The 21259-nt window shown below is 43.4% G+C and overlaps 1 protein-coding gene across 3 annotated transcripts in view; it reads right to left on the bottom strand.

Moving 5' to 3' along the window:
• Positions 1-21259, bottom strand: part of MDGA1 (MAM domain containing glycosylphosphatidylinositol anchor 1) — a 465137-nt gene that overhangs the window by 151395 nt on the left and 292483 nt on the right. For all 3 annotated transcript variants that reach the window (XR_013231840.1, XM_077342151.1, XM_077342142.1), the window contains exons 11-12: positions 13178-13355; positions 11728-11751 (exon numbers count right to left, since the gene is read on the bottom strand). Coding sequence is in view for 2 of the 3 variants with exons in the window: in XM_077342151.1 (XP_077198266.1) it covers positions 11728-11751; positions 13178-13355 (202 nt within the window). In the remaining variant the exon portion in view is untranslated. The remainder of the gene's footprint in view (positions 1-11727; positions 11752-13177; positions 13356-21259) is intronic.

Raw genomic sequence — 21259 nt, 5'->3', positions numbered from 1 at the left:
CTCTGTACCCATTCCACACGCATGCACACTCTAATAGCATTTAGCAGTAACATCTTAACAACCAAAGAGAAAATGGATGGAGAAATAATTGTATTAAGTGAGCCTCCGAGCCTGTAAATTAATCAGCATTATGGGCCCCTATATCAAGCTGCCACTGGTATTAATCATCCAATCTTTGCCTTTCATTCCAGAGTGTGAAACACTCATAGGTGGGGTTTACTTGGGCAATCATGTGTGATGGCTCCTCTTTCTTATAACTCAGCCTCCTCTACTCCCCTTCAAGAGCAGTTGTCAAAAACAAGAGGGATAGAGAAATGAAGGGGGTTTCATACTGCTGAGTGCTAAAGGGGGTCATTCATTCTGGCTGAATTACACAGCTCAGCCATATGGTTAGTGACAGTCTATTATGCTACATTTTGCTTTAAAAAAAGCTCCAATGCAACTCTTTCCTATCACCAGGACAGCCCAGGAGACTTCACAAAGTCTACGGTAGCTGGGCTCACACCTGCTTGAATATCATATTGTGGTGAATGTCCTGTGCTACAATTGCAGGTAGGAGCAGGTCTCCATAGCTCTTCACCAAGGTGGGAAAAGCAGTGCCTAGCCCTAGTGGCATGATTTTGAGTGTGGAAAGAAATGTTTAAGTAGCCTAAATATGTCCCTGATTGAACATGTAGTACTTAGAGGCTTCCTTTGATAATGTGGGAGGGTCCAGCAAAGTGGGAAAATAAATGTTATCCCCAAAGATTTGGTTCCATAGACCCCTCAGTTTCTTTTAAGAAAGTGGCTATGCAGTGGGAAATTGTCCTACCTCTGTGACATTCTGTGGAGCTATGTTATCTATAATAGCATGCCCAGGGTAGAGAGAGGAGTAAAAGATTTCGAAGCCACAGTTTTTAAATTGTTCTAGCCATTTTCCTTGTCTTTTCATCATTCACAGCCCCTCAGTAAATGAAGGAACTGCTTAGGTTCTGAGAGGCAGCACCTAGGTATGAACATGTCAATTTCCTGGGCCATTCTAGGGGTCAACTAAGGCACTGACCATATCAACAGGAAAATCCATCAATGCCATCTGAAAACCAATTGGATCCATAAGGCTACAGAGGTGGATTGTTCGTTCGTTTGTTCGTTCGTTCATTCATTCCAGTCAATGACAAGCAATCAAACCAAGGATATAATAAGAAAAGGAAACAAATGGCAGAACAGTATCATTTAGGACATCCCCAGATTTAGTAACATCATGGAGATGATGGATATGCAGTCTAAACTCCCCTTTAAGCCACTTAGGGATCTCTGCACCCTCATGGCTATGTACCAAAACCTTTCCACAGTATAAGAAATATTAGTGTCCTTATCCTTAACACTCTTTCGCTCCCTTATATATTTGGATAACAGCCTCCTGGGAGGAGACTGTCCGGGGCCCTGTCTGTCCAGGTCCACCCTGATTGGCCCTCCCCCTCCAGCTCCCACCCTCCCTCCTTGCCTGCTAGAAGCCTAGTGGCTGCGGCCTCCATTGTCACCCATGAGGAGAGAGGCAGCAACAGAGCTTTGTGGCCCACAGGTATACTCCTGCTGGGAGGGAGCCGGGGGGGGGGGGGGTTGCAGCTTCCCTGCAGGCTGTAAAGCCCTTTTGCCACTGGCAGTGGGGGGGGCGCTTTCAATTTCCTTTAGCCCACTGTGTGGCCAAAGGGAGCCGCAGCCACCCTCTCACTCACTCCAGCCTGCCGCCCCTTTCAAAGCCCATTTTTTAAATGGGCTTTGATATTAGTTTGCAAATAAAAAGTTTACTAACAAGTTGTCAGAGTCTCCAGAAAATCTGGTCAGCAAGGGCAAAATCAAACAGTACCTGATATTGTGATAAAAATTGCAATGCAATAAGATCTAAGTAATCACGTCCATTTCTCCAGAGCTATAAGAGCAAAGCTGAGCCTCTATAGGTAAACCTGAAATTATCCCACTGAGCCATGCCAATGGAAAAAACACTGAAGTGACACTTTAGGGAAGTCCCATTAAAATTTAGGAAAGGAAATGGGGGTCATCAGTAGAAAAACCTGCCCAAACCTTTAATGACCTGCATTGCCTTGGTAGAAGAGCCATCTCATTCTGTAGTTCAATGTCCTCAAGTTGCTGACAAACCACATTTTTTTGCTTTCTCAATAAGGAATCTGGAGCTAACACAAGGGTAGAAAGTTTGTTAATTATCTCCATATACCAAGAGTATTGAGGGTTGACTGACAGGAGTAAAGGTAGGGGCAGATCATCTTAATCTACTGTATCCACAGGATTTTGGCATGAGGATGTAGTGTTAGGTATCATCATCATATTGATGACAACTCTAAACCTATAAATTATTTGTACTAAGGGCTTTATATAGGGATTGAAAACATGAGTAGGATTGTGCCCGGTGGAACCACACAGGATAGGTTTCACACTGGTGATAACTGTCTCTAGTGGCAACAATAAACATCTCCTGATATCTACTTCTGCCTCCAAGCCCCTCAACAAAAATGGCATGGCATACTAAATCAAAGGTTGAAAATAAATCCAATAGGAGAAACAAAGATCTATACTCATGTGGAAGTCATAAACTAAAACTAGTTTAATTTTACAACTGTAGTGCTGCTTTTTGTGAAAGGGGATAATTAGAATACATTTTGCCAGTGAGTGACCAGCTCTGACATAAACTATTAGTAGCATCTTGGGACCCCATGCTTAGAACTACATCCCCATTTTTTATCCAGTCTCAGTTCCCACTTTTCTAAATTATGAGGTATTGTTAATAGAGAAGCATTCCATTGTTGTGCTACTCACAACTTCCCAAAAGTGTCCCAAATAATCCTTATCTTAATCATCTGAAACTTCTGGGACCCAGCATTTTGAAAACAATGAGAGGTTACAGCTCAGGAAAAGTAAATGAGACTCTTTGGAATACAGTTAGCTCTAACATAGAATCACAGAAGCATAGAGTTGGAAGGGGCCATACAGGCCATCTAGTCCATCAGCCCAAAGCATCCTAAAGCATCCAAGAAAAGTGTGTATCCAACCTTTTCTTGAAGACTGCCAGTGAGGGGGAGCTCACCACCTCCTTAGGCAGCCTATTCCACTGCTGAACTACCCTGACTGTGAAAATGTTTTCCTGATATCTTGCCTATATCGTTGTACTTGAAGTTTAAACCCATTACTGCACGTCCTTTCCTCTGCAGTCAACGGAAACAGCATCCTACCCTTCTCCAAGTGACAAACTTTCAAATACTTAAAGAGGGCTATCATGTCCCCTCTCAGCCTCCTTTTCTCCAGGCTGAACATTCCCAAGTCCCTCAACCTATCTTCATAGGGCTTGGTCCCTTGGCCCCAGATCATCTTCGTCGCTCTCCTCTGTACCCTTTCAATTTTATCTACGTCCTTCTTGAAGTGAGGCCTCCAGAACTGCACACAGTACTCCAGGTGTGGTCTGACCAGTGCCATATACAATGGGACTATGACCTCCCTCCAATCTGATGAAACATCAAATGCTAAGGTCATATTTTTTGAACTCCACAACTGATTTCAAGAAAGAATGAGTCTAACAGCATCTGTTATTCACAACAGTTAAAAATTGATGGCCAAACAAGGTATGATGGCTTCCTTATGGCTGCCACTAAGATAATGATGACATATAAATGTCATTTTAAAATGCTGGAAGACACTGATCTTGATAAGGCCCGAAGCACAGTGGTCTGAGGTGCTCTTGAATCCCCCCATGCCTTACCAAGTGCTGAAATGGCTGCACTTGAAAGGGCAATGGGGAAGATAAAGAGCATTGCACTCTAAGTCCAGGGCTGGTTTATCCATGTAGCATATGTAGCATGTACTATGGGCCCTGCACTTCCAGGGCCCCTGCACAATGCCTTCCCCCCATGAATCAGGACTGTAGCCTCTCTCGCCCCCCCCCTTTCCTCTTTGACAACACTCAAAGTGACACCTCTTTCCACTGTGGAAAGCCTAGTCTGACTGCTCCCACTGAAATTGTACTTACTAGGGCCCTGCAAATTCTTAAACCACTCCTCTAGTTTAAGATTAAAATGGTGGTGGCATCCTCATGGTGGCTGTAAGGATGTTGTCTTATCTGTCTCTGAGCCTTCAAGTTTGGATATAGGACAAACCAATGAATGACCATCCTTTTTTATTCTTGGCTTGTTAGATGCCCAGGCCAACACTATTGAACACAGCATACTGCTTTTGATGTGGACTAAATACAAAACTGTGTATGGAATAGGTTGTACAATAAAGGACAGTGAAAATTATCTCAAAAACTTGATTGAAGTAAAAATTCTAAATAATTTTCTTATTCACAGCCAGTTTTGTAGATTGATTATTTTAATTTCTCAGTGTATGTCAAGTACACCAGTTATGAACTTGCTTCATTCCACTTCACCAGATGCATAGATATATTCCTCTAGACCAGTGGTCCCCAACCTTTCTGAGGCTGGGGACTGGCAGGACATCGGGCTGCGCCCGCGCGGCCCGGCCCTGATTCCCTCTCCCCGTCCTCCCACAGTAAGAAGCTTCCTGGGCCGCAAGCTTGTGGCCTGGGAAGTTTTTTACTGGGGGGGGCGGGGAGAGGGAGCCGGGCCCCGGCGCCATGGCCTTCGCGGCCCGGCACCGGGCCGCGGCCTGCAGGTTGGGGACCACTGCTCTAGACTACTGATCCCCAACCTGTGGGCCATGGACCACATGTGGTCCTTCGACTAATTGGAGGTGGGCCCCAAAGGACGCCTTCTCCCCCCCCTCGGCCCTTTACTCATCCCCCCCGGCCCTTTACAACACACTTCAGGTGTCATTGTCTCCCATCACTCTCTCGTTGCAGAGAAACAAGCTCAGGGTTCCCACTGATTTGTCATTGTCATGAGTTAAAATTTCCATGAAAATAAAATTTTCCTTATGTTCATTGTTGTGGCGTGTCTGTATCTTATTTTGAAGGGATGTTTAAACATTACCATAGCGATCAGAGAGCGTTAGGGCAGTGGTTGAGAGTAGAGGAGTCAACTACTCCCCCCCCCACTGGGCCTCATTAAAAGGCGTTGAGTGGTCCCCGGTGAGTGGTCCCCGGTGATAAAAAGGTTGGGGACCACTGCTCTAGACCTATGTCTTATACAGCATTTCCAGTTTCAATATTCTGACATACAGGGCTTTCGTAATGACCATATACAGACTATAAAATGCTCTAAACAGGTAACTGAAGATTATTTTGATTATTTACTTCAATTAAGTTTTTGAGATCACTGTCAATGGACTTCGGTATACTTTATTGTACTGTCTATTCCACAATCAGTTTTTTAAATTTTGTATTTAGTTTTGACTGTCTATACTATGAATCTTATATTGTTTGTATCCAATTTTAGTTTGGTACATCAAAGCAATTCTTATGTTAGAATCATAGAATCAATGAATTGGAAGGGGCCATACAGGCCATCTAGTCCAACCCCCTGCTCAACGCAGGATCAGCCCTAAGCATCCTAAAGCATCCAAGAAAAGTGTGTATCCAACCTTTGCTTGAAGACTGCCAGTGAGTAATTAATTAAATGTTTGTAATTAAATTCTAAACTTTGGGGAACTTTAGCCTAAGAGAAGTAAGCACTCAACATCAGCCTTTCATGAAAGAATAGATCAACATATATGGAAGACTGTACTGAGATATATTCTACATCTAAGCTCTCATACTATCCAGCCTGTTGGTTAAAATCTACTTTTCAAGTCCTGATCTTTATGCTACTACCTTCAGAGGTGAAGGGAGTAACAACTAGAGACAGGACATTTTATGAGCTAGCACCTCACCTTTGGGATGCTCTACCCCTTGGGGCCTGGTGCCCAATTCCTTTCAGTTGCCAGGCAAAAGGACATCTTTTTACTCAGACTTTTACTCAAGGGTTTTATCTGATCAGTTTTTTGAGTGGCCTGCTTCTGATTCATGGATTATATTTATGCTGCCTATGCCCAATCACTCATTTTAATTAAACATATCTTAACTAAATTATCCCCCTTCAAGGATCGCTGCCTTGTTGTGGCAAGGGGGCTTGCGTAGTTCAGTGAAGCTATGAGCTATGCCGTGCAGGGCCACCCAAGACGGACAGGTCATAGCTGAGAGCTCTGACAAAAGGTGATCCACTGGAGAAAGAAATGGCAAACCACTCCAGTATCTTTGCCATGAAAACTCTATGGACAGTTCCAATAGGCATAACGATATGACGCTGGAAGATGAGCCCCTCAGGTCGGAAGGTGTCCAATATGCTACTGGGGATGAGCAGACGGCTAGTACGAGTAGCGCCAGAATGAATGAAGCGGCTGGGCCAAAGCCGAAAGGACGCTCAGTTGTGGAAGTAACTGGTGGCGAAAAGACAGTCCGATGCTGTAAAGATTTTTATTCCATAGGAACCTGGAACGTCAGATCCATGAATCAAGGCAAGCTGGACGTGGTTAAACAAGAAATGACAAGACTGAACATCGACATTTTAGGAATCAGTGAACTAAAATGGACAGGAATGGGTGAATTTAATTCAGATGACCATCAGGTATACTACTGTGGACAAGAATCTCGCAGAAGAAATGGAGTAGCCTTCATAATCAATAAGTGAGTAGGAAAAGCAGTCTTGGGATACAATCCCCAAAATGACAGAATGATCTCAGTTCGAATCCAAGGCAAACCATTCAACATCACAGTGATCCAGGTCTACGCCCCAACCACTGCTGCTGAAGAGGATGAAGTTGATCAGTTCTATGAAGCCCTACAACACCTTCTAGAAGCAACGCCCAAAAATGATGTGCTTATCATCATGGGGGATTGGAATGCTAAAGTAGGAAGCCAAAAGATAACCGGGATAACAGGCAAGTTTGGCCTTGGAGTACAAAATGAAGCAGGGCACAGGCTGGTAGAATTTTGTCAAGAGAATACAATGGTCATAGCAAACACTCTTTTCCAGCAACCCAAGAGACGACTCTACACATGGACATCACCAGACGGTCAACACAGAAATCAGATTGACTATGTGCTCTGCAGCCAAAGATGGAAAAGTTCTATCCAGTCAATAAAAACAAGACCAGGAGCTGATTGTGGTTCAGATCATGAGCTTCTTGTTGCAAAATTTAGGCTTAAATTGAAGAAAGTAGGGAAAAGCACTAGGCCACTCAGGTATGAACTAAATCATATCCCCGACGAATACACAGTGGAGGTGACAAATAGATTTAAGGAATTAGATCTGATAGACAGAGTGCCTGAAGAACTATGGACGGAGGTTCGCAACATTGTACAAGAGGTAGCAACTAAAACCATCCCAAAGAAAAAGAAATGCAAGAAATCAAAATGGCTGTCTGAGGAAGCTTTACAAATAGCTAAGGAGAGAAGGGAAGTGAAAGGCAAGGGAGAAAGAGAAAGATACACCCAATTGAATGCAGAATTCCAGAGAAAAGCTAGAAGAGATAAGAATGCCTTCTTAAATGAACAGTGCAAGCAAATAGAAGAAAACAATAGAATGGGGAGGACCAGAGATCTTTTCAAGAAAATTGGAGATATGAAGAGAACGTTTCATGCAAAGATGGGTATGATAAGGGACCAAAATGGTAGAGACCTCACAGAAGCAGAAGAGATCAAACAAAGGTGGCAAAATTATACAGAAGAACTATACAAGAGCGAGCTTAACATCCCTGATGACCACAATGGGGTAGTTACTGACCTGGAGCCAGACATCCTGGAATGTGAAGTCAAATGGGCCTTAGGAAGTCTGAGCAACAATAAAGCTAGTGGTAGTGACAGCATTCCAGTTGAACTATTCAAAATCTTAAAGGACGATGCAGTAAAAGTGCTACACTCAATATGCCAGCAAATTTGGAAAACTCAACAATGGCCACAGGATTGGAAAAGGTCAGTTTACATTCCAATCCCAAAGAAGGGCAATGCCAAAGAATGTTCAAACTACCGCACCATTGCACTAATTTCTCATGCTAGCAAAGTTATGCTCAAAATCCTACAAGCTAGGCTCCAGCAATATGTGGACCGAGAACTTCCAGAAGTACAGGCAGGATTTCGAAGAGGCAGAGGAACTAGAGATCAAATTGCCAACATACGCTGGATCATGGAGAAAGCTAGGGAGTACCAGAAGAACGTCTACTTCTGCTTCATTGACTATGCTAAAGCCTTTGATTGTGTGGAGCACAACAAATTGTGGCAAGTTCTTAAAGAGATGGGAATACCAGAGCATCTTATTTGTCTCTTGAGAAATTTATATGCAGGTCAAGAAGCAACAGTGAGAACTGAACATGGAATCACTGACTGGTTCAAAATTGAGAAAGGAGTTCGGCAAGGCTGTATACTGTCGCCTTGCCTATTTAACTTGTATGCAGAGCACATCATGAGAAATGCGGGATTAGAGGAGTCACAAATTGGGATCAAGATTGCAGGGAGAAATATCAACAACCTCAGATATGCAGATGATACCACTCTAATGGCAGAAAGTGAAGAGGAACTAAAGAACCTGTTGATGCGGGTGAAGGAGGAGAGTGCAAAAGTTGGCTTGAAACTCGACATCAAGAAAACAAAGATCATGGCATCCGGCCCTCTCAATTCCTGGCAAATAGAAGGGGAAGAAATGGAGATAGTGACAGATTTTATTTTCCTGGGCTCCAAGATCACTGCAGATGGGGACTGCAGCAAAGAAATTAAAAGACGCTTGCTCCTGGGGAGGAAAGCTATGGCAAATCTTTGGCAGAGTCGAAGTGAATAAATAATATAAGAGACTTAAGCCACTGGATAGATTCTTTTTCTCTTTGTCACTAATTTGGAATCGTCCATTTTTCGTGTAATGGCAAATCTAGACAGCATCCTAAAAAGCAGAGACATTACCCTGCCAACAAAAGTGCGTTTAGTCAAGGCTATGGTCTTCCCAGTTGCAATGTATGGCTGCGAAAGTTGGACCATAAGGAAGGCCGAGCGTCAAAGAATTGAGGCTTTTGAACTCTGGTGCTGGAGAAGACTCTTGCGAGTCCCTTGGACTGCAAGGCGAACAAACCGGTCAGTCCTCGAGGAGATCAGCCCTGACTGCTCTTTAGAAGGCCAGATCCTGAAGATGAAACTCAAATATTTTGGCCACCTCATGAGAAGGAAGGACTCCCTGGAGAAGAGCCTAATGCTGGGAGAGATCGAGGGCAAAAGAAGAAGGGGACGACAGAGAATGAGGTGGATGGATGGAGTCACTGAAGCAGTAGGTGCAAACTTAAATGGACTCCGGGGAATGGTAGAGGACAGGAAGGCCTGGAGGATCATTGTCCATGGGGTCGCGATGGGTCGGACACGACTTCGCACATAACAACAACAACAACAACTAAATTATATAATTTCATAACTTAATATTCTGAAATGAAGACTCTTACAGAGTTCTTTTATTTTTAGCAAAACTAACTGGAAATGGGTTCTATGTACTGACTGCTGGATATCCTTCTAGAGAGAAGCATTTGCTTATATAAAAGAATTATTTGAAAAAATCATCCTGTATAATACAAACTGGATTGAAGATTGAGTTTGATCTTGGCATCCATTTCCCAGAACAGGCAGAATCACACACAATCACCCTTTATGATAAAGCAAATTGTTTATCTTTTCTATCCTTGTTTAACACTGGCCTCGTGCTTTGAATGCCTGCCGGATTCAGAGAAAGTTAGCAAGTGAAACCTTTCCTGGTTCAGAGAAGAGCGATGAAAAAAAGGTTCAGGCTACCGCAGCCTTTATGGCATTGGTCGTTATGTCTCTGCATTTACAACCCAATCCTATCCATGTTTACTTGAAAGTAAGTCCTCGCATAACCTGTGGGCTTTTGTAAATAAGTATGCTGAAGATGGCAGCCTTGATTCACGACAACAGAGGGAAGAGAACTCAACTTGCTGGGAAATTGTAATTCTTGACCTGAAGGCCTCCTTCTTCCTGATTCCAGATACATGTGGGTTGGCAGTGGGTGACTCAGAGATGAGAGAAGGTTATCCTGTATATGGCCAGGAGGCACTCTCATCATCACCTAGCTGCCAAATGCAAGCAGACAAACAAAAAAGCCAAATGAATGCTTGGAGACATGGGAAATGCAGTTCCTAAGGTTGGTCTTTCGAAACAGATCTTGGGCTTCCATTGTCTGAGGAAGTGTGCATGCATACGAAAGCTCACATCTTGAATAAAACTTTGTTGGTCTCATTCCTCAGAATTACAGTTCATCTTCAGATTACAGAGATAAGTTCCCCTGGAGAAAAAGGATGCTTTGGAGAGTGGACTCTGTGGCCTTGTATCCTACTGAGATCTCTGTCCTCCTCAGAGTCCATCCCCAAATCTCTGAGCTGGCAACCCTATATCTTCACACCCTGCTGGTGGCAAAGGATCATCTGTCAACCCTAGCTTGCTTGCATGCCATTCTTCCAAAGCATTCAGATGGGTCACTCAAAACAGAAGTGTTTCTTGCATGTCTACCGCATGGAAGGTGTTACGTTGCACTATCCCTGGTTTTTGGCTTGGTGACAGTTGCCTTGATTTTTCCCACAATTGCTCAGGGAGTCTTTGGCCTGCTTGGCCCCCAGGATTTGTGTGTGCATGGAATAGCCAAGGGAGAGGAAGTCAAAATTTCCCACTGTTTGTTTTACTCATCCATCATTGTCACATAGCAAAAACTCCCCAATCACATTCCAGCGCCATTTGAGCACCTCCCCTCCATGTCCATAATTATTTTGTTTTTAAAAATTGCCATAGTTGTATTGTTAACACAAATCCCTTACAACACAAACAAGGGGATAAAACATTGGGTTGTTTTATCATGCCACCCCCCCGCCCATACATACACAGGCTGTCCCTGATTTGGGTAAAACCAAGACAAAATAGAAAGGTGTCAAGCAAACATGGTGGTAGGCTTCCCCTCCCTTTCTTATTTCTTTTTTGCTATTGGAATTGTGTTGTAACATGATCAGACATGTCTCTAAAAAACACAAAAGTTTTTGAGGAATGGGAGGAGCAATGCCCAAGTGGAGATGGACCGAGGTTTCCCCCGTATGCATGGCCCTGTCCTGACATACACATCAATGAATTCCAGGGCAAAAGAAGAATGCATTCCCTTGCTGCAGGGCAACTGAGGACCTGAGTCAGGCCAGACCTTGGACTGCCCTGGACCAGCCTGATTCTGTTCAAAAGCGGGAATTCGCCCCATGTGCCAACCAGCAGTGATTGTAGCATAATCCTACATGCAGAAGACATCCCTGTCTTCTTCATTGACTTAGTATATAGTCTTTGGGCCATAGCTGAAGGCACAAAATCTGACCTCTGAACCCAATGCAATTTACATACTACATATAACAAAGATTGTCTCCTCTCCTATGACCCTCTGTGATTTCTAACATCAGCAGATTTCTTGCTTTTGTTCACAGTACGTATCAAATATATTTGGGGCAATCTCAGTGACTTCTGCCCACTTCAAAATTCTCTTCCTCCAAAACTCTGCTCAAGATCCCAACATTTTCTGTAGAAAACAGAAGTCCCAGTCCTCTGAAATATTATGGTTGATGATATAAGGGATTAGGTATACTGGATGGGTTTATATTTATTTTAGCTGTAATTTTAGGCACTTTTGGGGTGTTTTTAAATAGCTTTGTTAACACATGCCGTGTGACAAAAGAACACAGGATGATTTCAGATACATTTTAAAAAGCAAAATACTGAATCTCATTACTTACCTATTGGGTTGGGGGAGCTGAGTGCTAGGAAAGAAATCAGAAAACAGATGTTTTAGATTATTAAATATACATTAGCACATTCAAGGACAAAAGAAGAAAAAATGTCCAGAAGTTTACTCATAGATTTGATAAAGCCGTATCTTGATACCAACACCCTGGATCTGAATTTGAGATTCAGAATCTAGTTTCTTAAGTAGGGCATACAGAAACAAAGTTTTGTCATAAGTTCTGAGGAAAAAGAGTTAGCTTTGATAAACATACCCCATTCCTGAAGCCTGATGGGAACTGAGAGAACAAACACCAATTGCTGAGATGGGAAAATCATAGAATCATAGAATCATAGAGTTAGAAGGGGCCATACAGGCCATCTAGTCCAACCCCCTCCTCAACGCAGGATCAGCCCTAAGCATCCTAAAGCATCCAAGAAAAGTGTGTATCCAACCTTGACTTGAAGACTGCCAGTGAGGGGAGCTCACCACCTCCTTAGGCAGCCTATTCCACTGCTGAACTACTCTGACTGTGAAAAATTTTGGAGGTTCATGTGAAATGGGATTTAAGGAGAGACCTGCATATTTGGTTTCCTCTTGGGGAGAAACCCATGCCAAATAGAAGATTTTACTTTTTGTGGAATCTGAGGTGTTGTGAGATCCTACCAAAATTGTGCATAGTAACAGAAATTCAAACTATAGTCTGAATGAAAATTCATGTTAATTGAAAGCAGCTAGATGCTCTTTAGGATTTGAAGTAGAATTTAAAGGATTTCATCTCAAGAATTCATTTACCCTGAAAATTAGACCTTGGCATGGATCCTATGTGCTCATTCCACATGTGCTTCTGTTTAACCATTGCAGAGGCTGCCCTCTGCTGTGGGGTGCACACTCTATCATGCTAGGTAGGCACTTTTGCTTGTATACGTCAAATGTACGTGGAGGACCACTTCTGCAATGGCCAAAGAGACGTGCATGTAGAATAAAGGCATAGGATCCAAGCTCATACACAGAAGTACATGAGACAGCTATTTGGAAATTTTTGAAATCTTGAGTTCTTTGTGCCCAAGTTTAAACACAGTCGGCAGACTTCTGCAAGTTCATTGATATATATATTTCCTTCTGCTTACCAAAGATTTGTGTCTACAAAGACCAAAGTGTTTAGTGATTTGGGATCAATGTGACAACATTTGTAGTAATTCTATTACTGTTGCTCTGAGCTCTGCCTGGATGAGAAATGGCCTGGGTACTACATATATGCGTCTCTGAGTTCTTTGAAAGAAAAGCTGGGTACAATTTTAATAAAACCCCACAAACCTCTCTGAGTTATTCTGAAATATCTCACAGAATTATTTTGTACAGAACTAAGATTTATACCCTATCTGGTACATTTATTCATGCCTGTTGGACCACATAAAGAACCCTAATCATTTTCTGAGTAATGTAAAGAAGGAGACACTTACGTTCTGTGTAGTGAATGATACGGGTAGCGATGTCTCCGGCCCCAAAGCGGGTCAAAGGTGTCAAGCGAATCTCATAACTATGAGGTACCTTCAGGTCAACTAGGATGTACTCTAGCAGCATGCCCTTCTCCATCTTCTTCACAGGAATATATTTGGGGGGCAAGGGCCTGTGATTTAGCTGCAGAGACAGAGGTCAGGATTTGGTCATACAAAGTACAGAATTCTGCAATCTCCAGACTGAGAAACTCTTACAAACTCAATAATTCCAGTGACTTCTCTTTCCTCTTCGGGTAATAGTATAGTATAGTCATGCACAAAACTGCACAAAACCTTAAAATACAAAGCAAGATTTTAAATTCTGAGAATTTTCAGAAGTCAACAAAAGAAGACATTGGCCGTCTTCACATTTAAAATATGGAATTCTAAAGGCTCAGAATTCAAAAATAAGCTGAGTCGCACTTCAGATAGAATGTAAGAATTTTGCACTTGTCACAGCAAGGTTATTTCACACATTACACAGGAAGACAGCCAGGTCTCCCACGGGAACATGATGCTCACTCAAAATATTGCTATAAGATGATGCTGGTTCTTTGATAAGTGTACCTATACAAACTACTTGCCAAGTAACTGTCTGTCGCACTATACATATATAGGTGTGCTTGTAACCAAAGAATGTGTGAATATCTACTAATGGTTAATGACTAGGGTAGAGGCAAAACAATTTTTTTTGTTATACTGCTATTTGAAACCCTTCTGATTTTGTTGTGTTTCTGACAGCACTACAGGCTACAGTTTCCTGCAGAAGACTAGAATGTAAAGATTTACCAGTCACCTTCTCTCCTCCCCCAAATGTGTTCTTTTACCTTCCTTTTTAATCATTACTGTTTCTATACACTCCAATCTGATTCTGTTGAGACATTTTGGAACACAATTGAGAAAAGCCTTCATGCTCTCATAAATGCCTAAGTTGATGTGATGGAGAGAAGGGACATTGACACACAGTCATCCCACCCTTCTAGGCCCATTATGCACGGCCGCCGAAACGGCAATTTTGGGTCACATGGAAAACACGGAGGGGGAAGACGCGAAGCAAACCGGTTATGCACGGGACGGGGCGCGACGGTGGCAAAACCCGGAGTGGCGGGTGTCGAGGCATCGATGCGGAGCCAAGGGGAAACAAGGCGAGCGCGCCGCTGCGTTGGCGAGCGTCGGAGGTGGAGGCCAGGAAGGGCAGAAGCAGCCTGCGTAGGCGCAGCCCTGCCGGGTTTGTCAGGCACGGAGGGGGAGGGAGCATGTTTCCCCTTCCCCTTAGTTTACTTCCAGTTCGTCTCTCCCCTTCTTTGCTGCCCCGGTTCCTCTGCCCCTTTATATTGTTTTCCCTACTTTAAGCTTTGTATTGTATATTTGTGCTTTGTTTATTCACACTGTTTTATAAAGTTTTTGTATTTTCTTAGAGACCTCGCCTCCGTTCTCGTTTGTGGTTGGGGTGTGTGTGTGGGAATGGGCAGGAGGTGGGTGGCCGGCCTCTCTGCCATTCTTAGCCGCGGCGATCCCCTCGCCCCCCTCCACTGTGAGCTCTCCGGCCGCCTTTCCGTCCGTGTTCCCTTGGGTTCCCCCCAGCCTGCGCTGCCATTCGTTCCAGCAGCCACTTGAGCGGTCACGCCGCCTCCGACCCTCCGGCCTCCCCGATTATGCATGTGGTCAATTCGGCGCTGCCTCCGGTTGTGCCCTGATCGCCCGGGAAGCTGCACTTTCTTCCGCGTTCCGCTAATGCAGCTTTTTCGGCGGCGTGCACCGAATCTGCGGCTGGTTGCAGCCGACTCCATGCGTTATCGGTGATTTTTGTCACCGCCATTCCACCCCGAATGCACACTAAAACCCCCATGCTGTATATGTACTGTATCCTAGTGAGGAAGACAAACAGGAGGACACAGGGCAGAAGGGAGCCTTCTCTTGCTCATGGATGCCTCAGCCTCTTCCCTCCACCAATCTCCTTTAAGCAGTGAAGAGACAAAGGTGAACCTGGGTGAATCTGCCACAGGTGAACCTGCCAGTTGATCAATCTTGAGAAGGGAAAGCTTGCTCCTCTCTCCCACTGACAGGGCTTTTTTGTAAGGATTTCTGTCAGATTCCTACCAGAATGTGACAACTATGTCAAGTGATATATATATCTGCAGCCTCTGAACCTCAGAGGGAAGTGGAAAGAGGATGGGTGGTCAGGAGTGGGGGCCGGAAGGCTAGCAGCTGGACACACAGGCAAGTCAGTTGGAGGAGGAGGCACTCAGGGGTGGGACAGCTGCCCTGAGTGGGTGTTAAGCACTGAGTGGCACTTAAGCCATGAGACACGCTCCTCCTCCAAGGCCTTACCAGAAATATATTATGTTGAACAGAACTAACCCTGAAACCATTGCCAATTGGTGAACTCTCCCTTTCCACTGAAACAAGCTGGTTAAACTGCAGGCTCAGTAGCACTTACTCCACCATGTGCCTTAAAGCAGAACAGAGAAACAATGACTTTCTCCTCACCTATTTTCTTTGGTCTTTATAGCAGGACCCAGAGAACTACTTGGAGCGTATGACTGAGATTTAGGACAGAGACAGGTTTGACAGTATTGATTTAAAGATAATAATGTTGTTTCTGGAATCTTGCCAGGATCTATTTTGAATCAGCCATGGCCCATCTGCATATACCAGGCTTTTTCATAAAGGGTTTCATGAAACCCTGGGGTTTCTTGATGGCACTGGAAAGGTATCTCAAATGGGGGGGGGATTAATTAATGTTTTACATATTTTTTAAAAAATTGTTAAATTTATTTGGCGATATGAATATATATGGTCATGTTGACCTGCTCTCTCTCCCCCCCCCCCACAAAATGTCCAATGATGGGTCTAGAGGGGGTGGGAAAGGGATGATCCTTGGGTAGGGAGGGTGTACACAGCTATGGTTCCCACCATATTCCACACAATTGCACCACTTCTGGGGGTTCATGAGCTCTAAAGAATGTTTCAGGGGTTTCTCAACAGTAAAAACGTTGAGAAAGACTGGCAGTAGATACAAACAGTAGATACTGATTCCAGTGAAAGTTCTGCAGTTATGACATCCTATTTCTCAGAAGGTCTCTCATTAATTCCACTAAGCAAGAACATAGCCCACTTCCAATGTAACCCTCCTCACATCATATATATTGGCATGAAATGCACTACCAGTTGCCTGGAAACAATGTGAGGTCTGATGGCAAAATCAAGGTGAAAACTGGTGCCAAGGAAAGGTTATTTGCAGTGCTGAAGAGTACTGACAGGGGACAGCTATTCTAAGATTAGGGAAAGCTATTCCAAGGCTGGTGCATTCAGCCACCTCAGGCTCAACTTTCTTAACATACATTCTGGAATAATAATTCCTATAACACTGGTGGCTTCCCTTGGCTGGTCACACTGGCAAATGCACTTACAAATGACTCATATAGAGGAGACAACTGGTTTTCAGTAACCCTGCAACCTTGATTTTTGAAAGATGCAGTTTGAGATCCCATGAAGTACCAAATCTGTAACATAAATAAAGCCCAAATGGGGTGGTAGGAGGAGTTGGGACTCATTGCCTACCTGATTTGTCATCCATCCAACAAAGAGCCAATCAGGTAGGCCGTCCCACCCCTGGCCACATCCCCCCCCCCCCACACCTTCTTCCATGTGGAAGAAATTCCAGCTCCCTCTAGTGGACTGACTGCAAAAGGTAAGCCAGCTAGTAAGCGGGAGCTGGAACGGAGGGGGAGAGGGCATAGGACTGCAGGCCTGGGTCAGGGGGGAGCCCTTGCCAGCACTTACCCCCCCCCCTCCAAGCAGCCTCACAGGGCCTTGGCGGGCCTGCCAGGGTCAGGGGGGTAAGGATAGTGGCCATTGTATTTTTTCCACAATGGGCTTTTTTGCTAGTGGCATATATAAACTGTTCATATGACCCATATGCATCCATGCATCTATCTTTGGAAGGCACCTGGTTTTTAGATACTGCCCAGTATTGAGTGAACTTTTCAACATGACATAAAATATACTTTACAGCTCTACTATAATATTGGTATGCACATGTGAATATTGTTAATAAAGGATAAAAATGGAAGAAAGTAATTTAAATCAAATTACATTCTAGCAATGAAAAACCTAGTAGATCTCAATAAACTGTTGCTTGAAAGAGCCTTTCAAAAAAAGAAAAAAGTCTCCCTCTGTCTAGACTGTCTCAACTTGCCTTTGTTCTGTCATATCCTAATGGTGTCTTTTGTAGGAATGAGGAGTGCATTGAGATTGAATCTAAACATTGCTAAACATGGTGATGTTTCTTTTGGCTTTCACATAAGGAGGCACACTCAAGATTGAATCTTGGCCTTGGACAGTGTGGTGGTTCTTGATTAATTTTGATATTTAATTATGAGCTCCACATCTGGAATTTTTATTATATATTCTTGGGAGCTTCATGTTTTATGATTCTTATGCCACCAACCAGGTCTTATCATTATATGTACTGTATCATTATATGTGTGCATATACTTTATATGACCACTGATGAAGACTCTCTGGGTTGAAATGCATTTGATCTATGATCATACCTTGTGCAGCCATTGAGATTGTATGTGCAATATTGCAGACCCCGACTCTTCAGTTTTAATGTCTTATTAATGTACACTTTATAATAAATATTTGTATTTTAATTGTAATCTATTTTTTTGCTCAACCTCGGGCTCCTGATGTTTTCTCAGGTTGGTTTTTGTTTCCTTTTTGTTTTTCATCTTTAATACTGGAAAAACCTGTGTCATGTTCTTTCTAAAAAAGTCCTGATGAAAGATACAGAATTACATTTTCCCTATCCCTAATAATTTCTAACCTTTGCCAAAAGAGAACAGACATTTTTTTGCTGCTGCATAAATGAATATCATATGAAAGCAACAGGATGCTGTATCCAGTATAAATGCGTGGGAATGGGCATGGATCAAGAAAGGGGAGTTTGGTTTGGGGTTTGTGGTAGCCCATGGACTGAACCCCAGACTGAATGAGCCTCACATGGACCAATACAGTGTGTGAGCTTGGGATATGTAAGTGTGCCCCCCTGGGGTCCTAAAGACTCCACACTCAGAAGGGATCTCCAGCTGATTCTCCTTTACCTGCTCACCAAGACTGGTGAAGACTGAACTTCGGGGGTAGGCTAAGCCAAGGTACGCACACAGGTTTATGCACTCTGGATGCCTGAAGCCTCATAACACTATGAGAATGAACAACAGATAGGAAGTTGGAAGATTAATGACAACTGATTTGAGTAATTAAAGACAGAAGGAGCAAGGAAAAGGAGCTCATGCTCAGATTGTGTTTAGGGTGCACCTTCACCACACAAGGATTCTGGATATGTTTGTTAAGTAACGGTCCACCATGTTGTACATTAAAGTTGAAGTTTGTCTCCAGCTCTGGGACCCCTGCACATCTGTCTTATCTGTGATTGATAGGGATAGGTTTGTAGAGGAACAAATATTGCTATTTGTTTCCCCTCCTCCCTCATACCACTTCCATGGCACCATCTCCTTTCCTACCCCCTCTTTATGTGTTTTGTGCTGCTTTGCCTTGATTCAGATGACTTTTCTTGATCACACTGGCCCAGCAATATGGTCCAATATTACGCTGGTACAGTTAATAAAACATACACAGCCACCAAGGCTGGAGAGAAGGCAGGCTGCCTTATTAGAGATTCCAAATCCTCAGCGGAGGAGCTTGTGCAGGACCCAGCAATGAGCTCATTCATCACTGGGAGCAGTAAGCTGCCAGCAGGGCCAGAGCATAAGCACAGCAGAACTCTCAGTCTCATCTCTTTGCCTTCACCTCCCTCCATTTCAAATAATAAGAGCAAGAAGAAAACTACACCACCAACAAACACCATTTCCCTCATTTGCCAAGGGCCTGCTGCACACACCCAGCTTCCGGAAACACAGCTGCCAAGAGCCACCAAGGGCCTCCAGATCTAAACTCTGATCCAAACTCTGATCTAAACCCTGCACCTAATTTTGTAATTTTATATTTGTACATACACACATAGGCGTGCCACTAAAGGACATACTTCTTTCATCTGATGAAGTATCATAATAAATCCTTAGTAAGTACATTGGTAAGAAATCTATTTGTGTCTACCCTTGTACCTTGAACAAGCTCAAAAGCAGGAGCAAACTGGGCTATGTAGTGGTGCTGGATGAAAAGAAGTAGACTCATTGGGAATGATTTTGCAGATATGTAACATGAAGCTTAATGTCTGCATAGAAAAGTAGAATTTATAACAGGATATGAGGTGTCCTGCCAATATAACAATAGCCACCTATTGCCTGACCAGTGTTTAAAATATAATTAAATCTAACTAATGGGGGGGGGGGGGAGAATGACTTCTAACTTTTGCTCCAAGCATGAAATCACTAAAACACTCCAATACCATGCAGGGAAAATTAAAGGGGGGAGAACAGTGCAGGAGTAAATCAAGAACTGTAGCTTTATGTGGGATATTCTACCATCTTAAACCTGCTCACCAAACTGGCTACTGCACCCTGCTTTATATATGAGTTCTGAATAAATGTGTTTTTTCCCCCCAGGGTAACTACAGAAACAATAAGCTGCCAGGAGGTCCCTAAATGGGTATTTCTCCCCCCCCGCCCAGTTATGGTTTGCTAAGGAGAGCATATGCTAAATGCAGGACTGATCACTCTCCATGTGCATGTTCTGCTTCCAACCTCATCCAAGAAATCAATAATCTACTTCTCAGTCTATGAATCATAGAATCATGGATACCTAAATTCAAAGGCTGGGACCGTGGACAGGCAAGGCACTTTTTTTTTTTTTACAAACATGAAAAAGCTCCAGGTTTGAGAAAATCTGAAATGTTAAACCAGGGGTAGTCAAACTGCGGCCACAGTGTGACTACCCCCGTGTTAAACAAATACATTGAGGGTGTTAACCCTCCAAAAATAATAAAGTCAGCACCTGTAGCTTTAAGAAATGAATACATTCTGCTACAGCGAATGTGGAAGTTGCTAGGCAACAACAATACTTCCAGCATGCAAGGTGTTTTTGTCAGTAAAAGGTGGTGGGGCAGAGGGGAGTAGAGTCCTTTGTGGATCTGTTTTGGACTTTGAGGGAGGACTATCTTCATATGTTGTATTCAGTGCTATTTGGTCTCTACAGAAGTAAACATACCATTGGGATTTTGTCATAAATTGCATAAGACCACACAGGGATTTGTTCTTCTTTATAAAACACATGCACACACATATGAAAATATTCAAGGTAGAAAACAGAGTGGTTGAAAATACTGGATGGAATGTAATTGCTCAATTATGTTTTTATTTGAATAAAATCAGAGTCCAGTAGCACCTTTAAGACCAACAAAGATTTATTCAGGGTGTGAGCTTTCGAGTGCAAGCACCCTTCGTCAGACTATCTTCTTACATGACAGGGAATATATAGTTCTGTTACAAAAATCAGTTCTGTTACATCTGTTTTTTTTGTTTTTTATTTTATTTTTATTTGAGGAATTCATTTCTCGTAATCTTCACTCAGGGAATGTAGTATTCTTTGGAGATACCCTCCAAGATGTTTTCTGTGGCAGCTATGTGGTAGCCATCCCAGATACATGATCAACATCACAGTTTCCTTAAAGGTGCTTTTGCTGTTTTGAGGCAGGGTGGTTTTGAGGAAGGGTGTAACAGCCCTGCCTCCAAAGAGTCATTAGTTTATGCTGTGCTGTGTTTAGTGACTGCATGACTTCTAAAACACAGAATCCCTGGCTAGTTTGGTGTAGCGGTTAGGAGAGCAGACTTATAACCTGGCAAGCCAGGTTCGATTCTGCACTCCCCCACATGCAGCCAGCTGCGTGACCTTGGGCTCGCCGCAGCACTGATAAAACTGTTCTGACCGAGCAGTGATATCAGGGCTCTCTCAGCCTCACCCATCTCACAGGGTGTCTGTTGTGGGGAGAGGAATGGGAAGGCGACTGTGAGCTGCTTTGAGCCTCCTTCGGTAGAGAAAAGCGGCATATAAGAACTCACTCTCTTCTTCTTCTTCTTCTTC

The sequence above is a fragment of the Paroedura picta genome, chromosome 1 (genome assembly GCF_049243985.1).
Source record: "Paroedura picta isolate Pp20150507F chromosome 1, Ppicta_v3.0, whole genome shotgun sequence".
In the NCBI taxonomy this organism is placed as follows: Eukaryota; Metazoa; Chordata; class Lepidosauria; order Squamata; family Gekkonidae; genus Paroedura; species Paroedura picta.
Note: the sequence above shows the minus strand (reverse complement) of the source record. Positions and strands in the feature narration are given on the sequence as shown.